Source organism: Lathamus discolor, chromosome 5, assembly GCF_037157495.1.
Source record: "Lathamus discolor isolate bLatDis1 chromosome 5, bLatDis1.hap1, whole genome shotgun sequence".
In the NCBI taxonomy this organism is placed as follows: domain Eukaryota; kingdom Metazoa; phylum Chordata; class Aves; order Psittaciformes; family Psittacidae; genus Lathamus; species Lathamus discolor.
Window position 1 is genome coordinate 3,644,431 of NC_088888.1, and position 12,582 is coordinate 3,657,012.

A 12,582-nucleotide genomic window follows, 5' to 3' on the forward strand; every position below is an offset into this window, starting at 1 on the left:
CAAAAATAGTCTAGTGCACTTCTTAAGATGCAGTACTGCATTATACATGAGGGTATTGCAGGCTAAAAGAAGGAAAATTGCAGGAACAATTTACAGTTGGCTAAGGATAGATTTTTACAGTGCTACAAACTCAGCTGTTTACTTCGATGTGACTGCACATGACATTTGAACATGTGTAGCCTACTGCTTTAAAGCAGAAGCAACCAAAGCTTTCTGCATACGAGAGCTGCACAGTGGTAGCTGATTGACAGCACAGAACTACAGCTGGCCTTCAGTTAACTACTATCTTTTCTCGATATATTGTGCTGTCTACAGATGCTGAATGCTTGCATGTCAGTTCCATGTATCAGGTTTGGATTTTTTATTTTAATTGCCTTAAGAAAACACCCCCCTCTTCTGTCACAGACTGGCATTTTGCCATATGAGGGTGACAAAAGTGTGAAGCATCTTACCAGAGCTATGCATAGAGTTAGAAGTAAACAAAATAAGTCACGGATATTGACTCGTGACTCAACTATAGTCCATGAACCACTAGGTTAAGAATGCCTTTATCCATTTTCTTAAAACATAATGAAAAAATATAGTAAGCTCTTTTCCCCCCCTTATATCTCAAGCATTTCAGGTGCTACTCAGTTTTCTGAAGATTTTGTCTAGATTTGCATGAACCCGGCTTTGATATTTCAAACAGAAGTCAAAGTAATTTTTCCCCATGCACAGTTCTGTTTATAGAGTTTATAACTATTACCACCTCAGTTTCAGAGCCACTCTCCTCCAGCCTCGCATCTGGTTCCATCTCTGACCTGCATCTCTATCCCCTCCCAGTCTTACCTTCTCGATAGACATGAACAACATACTTTTCATCTCATACAGATGTCTCACTAGCACAATTATTTACTTAGTGTTCAAACACTGTGGTAACTGTGCTTGAGTAACTGAAAGCATTACAGGCACTTAAACAAAAAAGCCATCGTGTTGGTGGTGAAAACTCATCCTGTTCAAGCAAAATGACAGTTGTCATCTACATATATACTACACTGAAGAACAAGCACCTACATTTTAAAGTACAGCTCAGTAACAATTTACTAATGATTTCACAGACCATAACTGTCTGTTTAATGGCAACATGTCAAGTCACACTCTAAGAATGTTGGTTAAGAAGAAAAAGCTTTAAAGATGTTTACTTCTATGCAGAAAACCACAGCCATACCTACTGCTATGCTGGGAGAACAAGGGCATAAGCCTGGTTTTGAGGTCATTTCATTCACTTCATTGTGTGAAGGACTTCACTGACTTGCATTCATTATCCTTGTTCTGCTCTGGAACAATACCAGAGTCAGGCCAATAGTTCCTGACCTAACAAGATAATACTGTATTTCTTCACAGCATGAAAATCAGAGGAAAAGCAGCACCAAACACATACAGGTTGATTATAAGGGTATGGGTCGATTTGCCATGCAAGGTAAAGAGTGCAAAGTTTAAAACCTGAACTCAGTTTTCATTGGTGTAGCATGGATTTGTTGGCTATTGTTTCATTTCTAAATAAAACCAGTATGACAGAAACCAGAATAGACCTCAAGATCTTTACTTAGAAAGCACGATAAAGGATATTTTTCATGCCACACAAATGAGGGAGACAGAATGGCTTATGTTAAATTACCTCCACTGGCGCGTGCCATTTTCAGAACTTCAAGAGAAACAGCAGGGGTTATTTCTAGCTGGCAAACAACCACTTTGGCTTTACAGATGACATCAGAAGCCCTCTTCAGATCTTCAGAATTTAAAAGCAGGTTGGCTCCTGGGACTATGACAACAACATTCTGTCCTAAAGAGAAGATATTGTGTTTTTTATCTTAACATTTGCAATAAAGTATGTAAAACAATTCCCCGCTTTTCTACAATAAATTTCAGATGAGTGTTTCAATTTACTTTCCAAAAAATCTGCATTAAAGATGTATGCATTGCTGACATTTTCAAGTGTTGGATACTTTTAAGACTCAGCTGGACAGAGTGCTGGGCCATCTTGTCTAGACTGTTTTTGCAAAGAAATGTTGGACCAGATGATCCTTGAGGTCCCTTCCAACCTCGTATTCTGTGATTCTATGACACAACTGAAGATTTCAGAAGATAATCAAAAAGATCATCAGACTAATGAACGATACAACACACAACAAATGCAGTATATATTCCATTGGGAAAAGTCACATATGAGCTTTCCCCAGACTTATTTTGGTGTTTTCTATGAATTCTAAAGATTCACTGTACATTCACTGTACTAGTCACAGTGGAGATGGGGGACATATCCTAAGGCTGATATTTTATAGAATCCTAGAATGGTTTGGGTTGGAAGGGACATTAAAGATCACCTATTTCCAACCCCCTGCCATGGGCAGGGACACCTTCCACTAGACCAGGTTGCTCAAAGCCCTGTCCAATCTGGCCTTGTTTTGTCTCGCTCTTTTAGTCAACAGTTTGTCAGCACTACTTTATGTTTGAAAAATAGCCCCCAAGTTCTTTCTTATTCAATCCAGCTTCATTTCCCTCCTCAAGAAAGCAGAACAAAGCTATTACTTCTTGCGCACATAGCTGCCCTATCGCATTTTACACACCTCATCAGTACAGAGCACCAGGAAAGCAGGGGACACAAGTGATGGGGCAATTTGCATTCTCCTAAAATATGCCAGTAGCACTTGGAAAAGCATCAATGTGATTATTGAGTTCATGCGCCAAAAAATGCCATAAACATTTTAAATTTTCCCATCAGCTGGGAACAGAAGACTATTTCCCACAGCTATGAAAATGATGCACGCTCTTTAGATTTCAGAGCAGCAGGCTTGCTCCATTCACCTGTGACACTTCAAGTCAGGGCCCCTAACTATCATCAAAACCAGAAGCAGCTAGTCACAAAACCCTAGAAAGGTAAAATGTCTGTGTCTAAGGAAAGCTTTATCAGGAGTGAGTAAAGAAGGTGGGTGACACATTCTGCTGCAATTAGAGCTGGCCAGCAGAAGGGTCTAAGCAAAACTACAGGTGCGGAAGCACAGCAGTATCTCAAAGCACGTGAAAGATCCTTTTAACACTCGTAGTTTGTTTTACAGTTAGGTGAGGAGGGTCATTTACGTAGATTCCGAATATTCTTTTGTTTTCCTTCAGACATGCAAGTTGCCTTCTTTTATTGCAGTTTCTTTCTTTCATTGTTCTTTTTAATCTCTGTTACAACACCCAGAGACCTTCAGGCATAAGAGCCTTCAAATTAAAATTTATTGTTAATCACTCAGGTATTAAATTCAATAAGTCAGTTGTTCCTTGATTTACAGGCTCAGCCCGCCCCCGCTGAAGATTCCTTTAAGGACTGCCAATCATTAAAGGCTACCAATTCTGTAATGAACTGAATTACTCTGTAAATAAATATTTATGTTTTTAAATACATTATTTTTGTTGAATGCGACTTCAAAGTCCTTTGCATGAGAAATGTGCAAAGCTTGTCTCCGTAAATATGTTCTGAAAAGAAAGCAGGACAATGGAAAGAATAATATAGTGATCTCAGAGGGAGGGGCCCAAGCTTTCCAAAGCAATTCTGCTGTCAATGGTTTGGTACAGAACAGCTGCATATGAAAAGCAAAACCTCAGCATTTAAAGCCAACGCCCTGCTTTTCAACAGACAATGATGGGCATCTGGGATAAAAAAAAAAGAAAAAGAAACAGCCTTCTGCAACAAGTAAATGCTACCAAAGATACCTGAACCCTGTAAAGGGAACATTCAAAGGCAAGTTGAACCTTATTTTGAAAGCTTACAGGGTGCAGCAGTGCAAACAGTAAAAGGCAGGAAATCAGTGGACAAAACCACATTTCATTTCTGCCTGAACTCTGTGCTACCTAGAATCTCAGACTATCCACATGTCTTGCTGCATTATCTTGCTGAACTATTTAGCTGTACTGACATGTATATTATTATTAGACTTTAGAGCTAATGGCCCAAGGCAATAAGGAAGGCTGTTTGCTTAAACCCATATGTACAAATTCAAGGTAGACCATGCTGCACTGGAGCACAGTCAGAAGCTTTTCTTTGCAACTACAGAAGGTCAGAGACTTAAAGTCTGCTTTCAAACCTGCCAGGGAAATGCAGCACCTACTGCGGTACAACAGTCCGGATGGGCTTCACCCAAGCTGGAGGGAAGTAGCTACATTCTGTTCTTAGCTACATATACCACACTAGCTGTGAACGACAGCACCCACCACAAGCTTACACCAGTGTGCATGAAAGCAGAATCTGGACCCATGCACTCATAATTAATACCAGAATTTCGTATTACCAGCAACCATTTTGTTGAAAGCAATTAGTTCTTGCCAGGGAAATCAGATGGGAAATTGGCACCAGGGACAACCGAGTTAAAGACAGATGGCAAAGAGGGGTGGGATTCATCTTGTCCAACATTGACTAATTTTTAAAGTTTAAGAGAAAAATTCTACATTCTAGGAAATTCTAAGAAAACTGATTTCTAAAAAATAGCCTTCTAAGTTCCTTCAACTCAAGTATTTTCTGAGTTTTTATAATCCTACATATCTCAGATATCTGGTTGATGAGGAGATAAGCTACTGTCCAGAAATGCCTATGTACTTCTGTTAACTCTAGGGGAAGCCTTAAGCCATACACCTCATTTTGAAGCAGCTCAAGCGAGGTTAAATGTTACCCACATTAAGAATGAAAAAAATATACTCACTGCATTGCCTTTAATTCTAAAAGATCTTTACTTAGACTAAAAATTCGCACTTTTAATGGGAGCATCTATATAATTTTAAGTTTTGCAGACATCAGCTGGAATATTAAGGGCCACATTCACAGTTGCTATAAGCTAGAATAGCTAAATGAAGCTGATAAGCTTGTGGAAGCTTACACCAGATGGGGATTGGGTCCAATCAATACTTTAAACAGTGTGAATGCTGTCCCCAGTTGGGCTTCTAAACCTGCTACTGTCACTTCTTAGAAAGGTGGGTAACCCAAGCTAGATTTTTCTTACAAGTGACATTTTATAGATGCCACTAGATGAGAAGTGCCAGCGGAAAAATCAAAGCCAAACCATATACAACGCAGTGCAATAACCATCACTTTTTAATATGGATGGTGAGCTAAAAGCTGTCTGTAGTGTTTAGAACTCCCCAAAATCTCCAACAATGTAATTATAACAATAGCTGTGGAGCTTCTGCATAATAATAAGTAAATAAATAAATAAAGGTGATATTGGTGACCAGAAAATAATGCTACGTGAAAAATGTTTGCTGCCAAATCACACAGTTCATGAATATGAGGGCAAGTTCTGGGTGTGTCACGGTATCATAATTCTTATGCAATTACTTGGTAGAAGCATTGTGCAGTCTCCTACACAAAACTTTAAGTTCATGAGGAATGCCAATACATAGTTATGCTATAAAAAATCAGGTGACATTTCTTCATAACCCTGAAGGTTCCAAACAAAGATTTTCTCTTTGGAAAGTATAATTCAAACAAGCTGGCATATGTACTCTACATTTGCCCTGTTTATTTAGCCTTATCTCAATATACATTTTGAATAGGTTTATACTGGTAGTGCTTTGGTATTGAAGGTACACTAACCTACAAAATAATGCCTATTTACCACTCATGAATCATTAATAACTTTACTGTAAAGTCAGCACAATGCCTATCTCAAGTGAGGGTTATCTCACAGTGTCCTGTGTAGGTGGGCTCTAAGTTCTAACTTGTAATAATCAAGAACACGTTAATCATGACTCGTCAACCTCTGTTGCCCCTCCATTTAATTTTTGCTATGAACATTGAAGTTGTCAGACCAGTCCAAACTATTGGTCCAGCCAGGCCAGCTTAAAGGCACTGTCAACACTCAGTACTAGATATATATACAAAGTGCAACAAACTTCAGAGGTGATCATGTAGAATATTACCCATAAAGAGGTTTTTTTCCCTGTAAGTGTATGTAAAAGTGCAACACACATCTTCTTACCACTTAATAGCACACTGTTAGCAGAAGGTGTGCTAAGTGACAGAGCTAGTGGAAAGGTGGCAGGCTGAAAGGGGAAACAAAAGCTGGGGTTCAAAGTGATGTGATGCACTTCAAAGAGAATGTGTTAAGAAAAGCAGCCAGATGTACCGGCTTTTCTCCTTAAGACAGAAAGTACAGGTTCAAAGTGTACAGGGTCCTGGTAAACTGAACTTGTGTTTAGTCAAAATCTATCTGAATAGGCAATCGCACATAAGAGAACAACTGAAAGGAACACAAGGTTCCAGAAAGATTTCTGCACAGAATTCTGTGACCAGTCCAGAGGGAACCTTTGCAGTGTCTCTGGGCTGCATATTTTCCACTGCAGCATTATAATCTCGTTATACATCTCTCCATCATTTTGCATTAAAGCAGTAATTCAACCTCTCTTTTATTGATATATTGCCTTGTCCCAGAATATAACACAACTTTGAGAATATCAGATGTGCCTGATAACTGCCAAATTTTTAGTACTTTGCAATTACAATAATGGGTGAGTTATAGCTGTGCAACTCAGTAACCAGCAAAAAGCTTCCCAGAAATTGAGCAGCACTGGCTAGACAGATGCAGGTAACATCAGGGAAAGTTTATTTCAGAGCTTCCTCCGAGTCTGCTCTCTACGGCTTTCTTTTCCTCTGTATTCACTCATCCATCATTGCCTGCTCCCTCTACTTGAGTATCTCCCATACTCCTGCCTGTGATTTTATTCAGTTGATTGAAGTTGGCATTTTTCTCATGTATCAGTACTTGTAAAGAACCGGTAAGCTGTAAGTGTGGATTAGGCGTGTGAAAATACAGCAATTAAAACTTGGCGATTTAAAGAGATGATACCTATGGTTTTTTATTTGTCCTTCATTGTCTTAACACAAAACACCACCACCACCCCCAACTTCAAATGCTTCCCTTTTAGGTACAATTTGAATTAGCACAAACTGCTTCACATCAGTGTGGTGTTTCAGCTATGCCAGCACAACTACTGCGGTAAAACATACATGCGTAGACAAGCCCTCTGAAAAGTGCTGTAAAACCTGTTTAAGTCAAATCAGCCAGGTTTCTACAGGGGAAAAAAAAAAAAGAAGAAGAAAAAGATGTCTCTTGCAACAGCAAAGCACAATACTATTGCTATTTTATTGCAATTTACGCAATTCAAGGACCAGATGGTTTTAGAGAGAAGCTACAACCAGAACCATTACCAATTCTGTGCATGCGTTTGCTTTGTAGTATACTTCTGACCAGGTTTGCTCTTCTACTAGATTTTAAATGAAATCTGAGGCCAGTGGTAACTTAATTAAGGATTTTTTTCAGTTTCTCAAAGAAACTACATGACATTTTGCATTATTCATCTTACTATGTGAATCACAAGACTGTCACAGACCCTTTGACAGTAACGTGTAAGACAGCCTACTGTGAACTTGTGCCACTGAACAGTCAGTTTCCATTCCTGATGTTTATGAAGGTTTTAGATCCACAAGATGGTTTTGTTCATTAGCCTCCAGAAAGATTCATGGTGTTATAATTCTAAGAGGTCATCCTCTGTTCATTCAAGTTTAGATCACATCTATCTTAGCTATGCATGTGGATCTGGAAGTAGTCAGACTGCTTCTTGCTCAGCTATTCTGTACAGCAAACCTTGTGCAAATCATGGTTACATGTACAGAACAGTGAGGCCTGGGAGCATGCTACTTTTTTCTCACAGTCTCTCCTATTTACAATGGCAAGAGTAGTGACTCTATGCAGCGTAAGAGAGACCTTCATAAGAGTTACTGTGGTAATTAATCTGGCGATGTAAACCAAGAGAAGGGGGTGGAAATAAGAGGCAGGTATCCAGTTTATTCCATGTATTAGAGCTACCTTATTTCTGAATTAGAGCTGTCATGCAAGACTTTGATTAATCTTACTTACAGAAAATTAAACTGACATCTCCAACTAATTTGCCTAATTTTCTGAATGTTCCTGTGTAGACTTGCCTTAAGTCACAGTTCCTTCCCAGGTCTGCTCTTGGAGTGAACAGTCATGTTTCCTTTCCCATTTTGAGCTGTAGCCCAATGTACTACCATCAGGTTACAAAGCTTGTTAAATCAACGTGTAGCTAAACTATGGTAACTGTTCAAATGAAAGCTTTTAGCTGAACTTAAAGTAAATTAATCCATCCAATCAAACTTAAATTGTTAGGTTTGCGCAACCATTATCAGTCTCCTGAGCTCTACATTTTGATCGAGATACACGTACTTCTCCTAAGAGCTCTCAACAGCACAACTTGCTTGAGGAAAAGATAGAAAGTTTTCAGAGGAAAATTTAGCAATCTTGAAGAAGAATATGAAAACAAGACAAATTTTCTTTTCTTCTTCCCCTGCAATATGACAGCAAAGGCACAGACTAAGGAAAATCAACATAGAAAAAACAGATATGCCATTTCACAATTCATCACTGCAGATGTAACTTGGGATCAAGACCTGTGGTAATATTACAAGATCAACATAAATATTTCTACTTATACTAAGGACAATTCCTTTTCCTGATTCAAGGCCTGATGACTCAGTGTGCTGACGAAGGAAACCCCTTTCCCACAGGACACGAGGAAATGGAAATGGCCTCAAGTTGCACCAGGGAAGGAAGGTTTAGATTGCACACTAGGAAAAATTTCTTCACCAAAAAGGTTGTCAAGAGTTGGAAAGGGCTGAAACAGGGAAGTGGCTGAATCGCCATCCCTGGAGGTATTTAAAAGACCTGTAGATGTGGTGCTCAGGGATACGGTTTAGTGGTGGACTTGGCAGTGCTAGGTGAACTGTTAGACTCAATGACCCTAAAGGTCTTTTTCAACCTAAATTATTCAATGATTCTACAGTAAAAGTGGAAAAAGGAGAGCTTTAACCTTCTGCTACACCACGTGCTCCGGCCAATGTAAAATTAGACAGATCAGCTGGCTGACTAAATTATGGCAATCACCCTGTTAATCTAAGTATTTGAATTCTGCCACTTTTAGGCACCTCATCCTACGACATCATCTGAAATAGAAGGAAGTTCCACAAAGTATGAATAAAATCTTGAAAAAATTGAAGATGTAGAAAAAAGTAATTCCACAATTAACAGTGATAAGGCAAAGGTTTCTTTTATGGCTGTAGAGGTAGAACACAGAGGACAATTCAGAGTAGAAATATGTACCTTCACTGTTGACAATTACTGAAGCAGTTCCAGTAGCAGCATCTGCAGTCTGACCTACAAATGCTAAGAAAGGGAAAAGTTACAGCATGCATTAGTTCAATACATTACTTTCAACCAATAGCATGTGATGGAGTTTAATTGAATTAAATCTAAAATGAACCCATAACCTCCAGTAATTTAAAAATGCTAATTACTCTTTCATGTGCAACAATGCCAGAGAAGCTAACAACAACAAAAAGTGTTAATTTACACCCACAAAACAGAAATGCGAGTCCAACATTCTTTAATTTGGCTACATCTCTGCTTTAGAAAAAGAACGTTATTTATACAGCCTTCTCAGGCATTCTACTCCTACGTGGAAGTACTTCTTTTATCCAACGAAACAAAAGAGTCAAGGCTGGAGAAAACAAAAATATTAAAACAACACAGCATTTAATTCTGTGTAGATTTGCATTTCAGCAGTAATATTAACATGTGCTATAAAAGCAGTGGTGAAGCTATGTTTCCTCTTTGGATTATTATTAATCTAAATTAACCAGAAGTGAGGCTGGCAGCACTGTCTGTTACAAAGATTGTTCCATGTTTACTACTATAAGAACCTGTGTTCAGCAGTCAGCAAATTGGTCAAATATTAAACAGTGGTACAAAACTTTCTATGACAGGTGGAGGGTTTTTTTAGGGAGAACTGTAATAGAAAACTGTCAAAATAAGTTGAGTTGTTTCTCCCTCAAAAAACAACCCCTGTATTTGAGAAAAATCTACTATTTGAGGCAAATTCTGGTGACCTTCTTTTTAAGAAGCACTCGTGTTCTAACATTTTAGAACGTGGACTTGATGCTAGGCAGAAGTTCGCTTCTTTCTTAAGATGTGCCTTTTGCAGCCAATTTAGAAAACTGCTCGAATTTGAACAAGGCTGAAAAAACACATAACATTATGCTCATTCAGGTTTGCTAAAGTATTCCAGGTACTTGCCTTGGAGGTACCCTTATCTAGCTCAGAGTTACAGGGCTCAGAGCAGAACTTTCTTTGCTTCTCTTCACCATGAGTTAGGTTTGCACACTAGCATTGAAAACTTGTGCCTTCTGTGCTCTCAGTGCTCTTCCTTCAGGAAATAAGCAGCATGAGCTGCAAGCTGCCCAGTTTACATCAGTAAAGGTCTAAATGGTCTGAGCAGCACTGGTAGCTGACTGTTGTGGAAATTGTGGAAGACAAGAAGACTGGGAAAAGAAAATTGAGAAATGGTTTGAAATTGGAAAGAAAAGGGGTAAATACATTAGGAAACAGAAAAGTGATGCAAAGAAGACATACCACAGGAACCCAGGATATGAAATTTGGCAGAACTGGCATTACAGCAAGGATTTTTATCCAGTAGCTGGTATCTTTATGTATAACAACAGGGATAGGCTAGACAAGAATGAAACTGAGATGGAAAGACAGTGACTGAAATAAGACAGTCCTAAGCAGAAAGGCCTGTGCACATTGAATCACCCTTGCCTACAAATCCAGGAATGCAAGCTGGCATCCTGGACCAGCATCACCAGCACTACATCCTATCTTCCTGTAGGGCGGATAAACATAAGGGGTGACTAACACCATTCTGAGATATTTTTAACTCAATCAGCAGAAATTGGTAACTTGGACCTAAAACTTCCAACCCTTCAGTTGATCTAGCTAGGTATCAGTGAAGTGCAACATGATGGAATTTCTGGGGTTTTTTTTCCCTTTATGATTTTTTTCTTTTGCTGCTATAAAGACTATTTAAAAATGTATGTTAAGTTTGCAAGAGCAATCACTTAAATCAGAAAACACAATATTTAAGGTTCCTTGTGGAATATACATTTTCATTAAGTGCTATGCATTATAATAGCTTTATTTACATGACCAAAGTCTTTATTCATGAGGTAGGCATGCTTTAGAGAGATTTATGACTGTACATTAACAGACATTATTTTTATGGTATCCTTGCTTGGTTTCTTGCGTAAGTTGAAAGACACATAATGAATAAACCTGTATATACACTGGTGAAATATTTAGATGCTGTACTGATAAGCCTAATAAAAAAGCCCACAAAATACTGATAGTTCTGTCTTTAAAGCAGGATCTGAATGCAGTAAATGAAGCTTGTGGCTGAACATTAAGCAGAAACGATAAACAGAATATCGAATTGCCACTTAATGATTGCATCTGCCCATCCTTGTCCACCCTGAAGGAGACGAGTCATGCAGACAAAAATGTGATCATGTAGTCCAGCAGCACACAGTAATACATTTACATAAGAGAAAGAATTAGGCTTACGAAGATACAAAGATATCTAGAATACTGTGAATGTTTAATTTTTCCTTTTCTCCGAAAGCTTTTAACATTGATTTTTGTGTGTATGTGTGTTAACAAATATCAGTTGCAGTCTCTAAAATGACTGCATGTGTCATTTCACAGAAGAGAGGTGAGATGCACTGAGTTGACAAATGCATTTCCACTCTGTCTTTCTGTTCCCAACATGAAATTCAGAATGAATAATCAGACTGGAGTTTTCAATTTCTCACAGGCATTACAATCATTAATGCCAGCCTAAACAATCGTATATCTCCAAGATATCTTCAGGTGAATTCCACTGATGTAATCAGCTGAGATTTAGAGGTAATAACACTGTATTTTATTTTTTGTGGTACAGCTGATTTCAGAAGTCCCCATATTCTCACTCATTCCTTCCTGCCAGTGGTGTCAAAATAATTATTCATAGTTCTGAATGGCAAAACACATCAAATAAGGCAATAAAATAAGAAACCCTCCACTGCCAGTTTTTAAAGCTTAAAAAGCATACGTAAGGTTTCTTTAAAATAAAATTTTACCTGTGGAAATACCATTCTTCTTCAAATTTTCAACGTAATCATTGCCAAAGGAATCCTTCCCAACCTATACAAAAGACAAAAGGGTAGGTTTTCACTACAGAAAGGTGAGAGGATAGATAGATCATCTTTACACAACAGAATCCTCTACTGTAATCTGAATGTAATACTTTCTGTTTTGCAGCACTTTGCCTTATTAACAAACAAATAATAACCTAATAAATAATAATAAAAATGTATTAATAGTATTAATGAGCAATAGGAATAGTGTTCTGCAGTTTCCCCTCCTGTATTACAAAACTGCCCTGTACAACAATGTTGCTATATTAAGGCTTTATGCTCTTAATACCACCTGGCACTGGAGCTTTCTGGGGATTGTAAAATCTGGAAGAATACTGAATCATTCAGCTTCAAATTGAAAGCATTTATAGTAACTCCCATGTCCTTTTTAATTGCAGTTCATGTTTTGAATTTTCTACCTCAAGTTTCCTCAGTGGAAAAATATCAAACTGTCCTTATAGGACAAAAAGGGATGATAAATATGG

At 38.2% G+C, this 12,582-nt stretch overlaps 1 protein-coding gene across 2 annotated transcripts in view; it reads right to left on the minus strand.

Moving 5' to 3' along the window:
* Positions 1–12,582, minus strand: part of RBKS (ribokinase) — a 71,563-nt gene that overhangs the window by 34,533 nt on the left and 24,448 nt on the right. For both annotated transcript variants that reach the window (XM_065679444.1, XM_065679445.1), the window contains 3 exons: positions 12,041–12,104; positions 9,192–9,254; positions 1,658–1,822 (listed from right to left, as the gene is read on the minus strand). In XM_065679444.1, the coding sequence (XP_065535516.1) occupies positions 1,658–1,822; positions 9,192–9,254; positions 12,041–12,104 (292 nt within the window). The remainder of the gene's footprint in view (positions 1–1,657; positions 1,823–9,191; positions 9,255–12,040; positions 12,105–12,582) is intronic.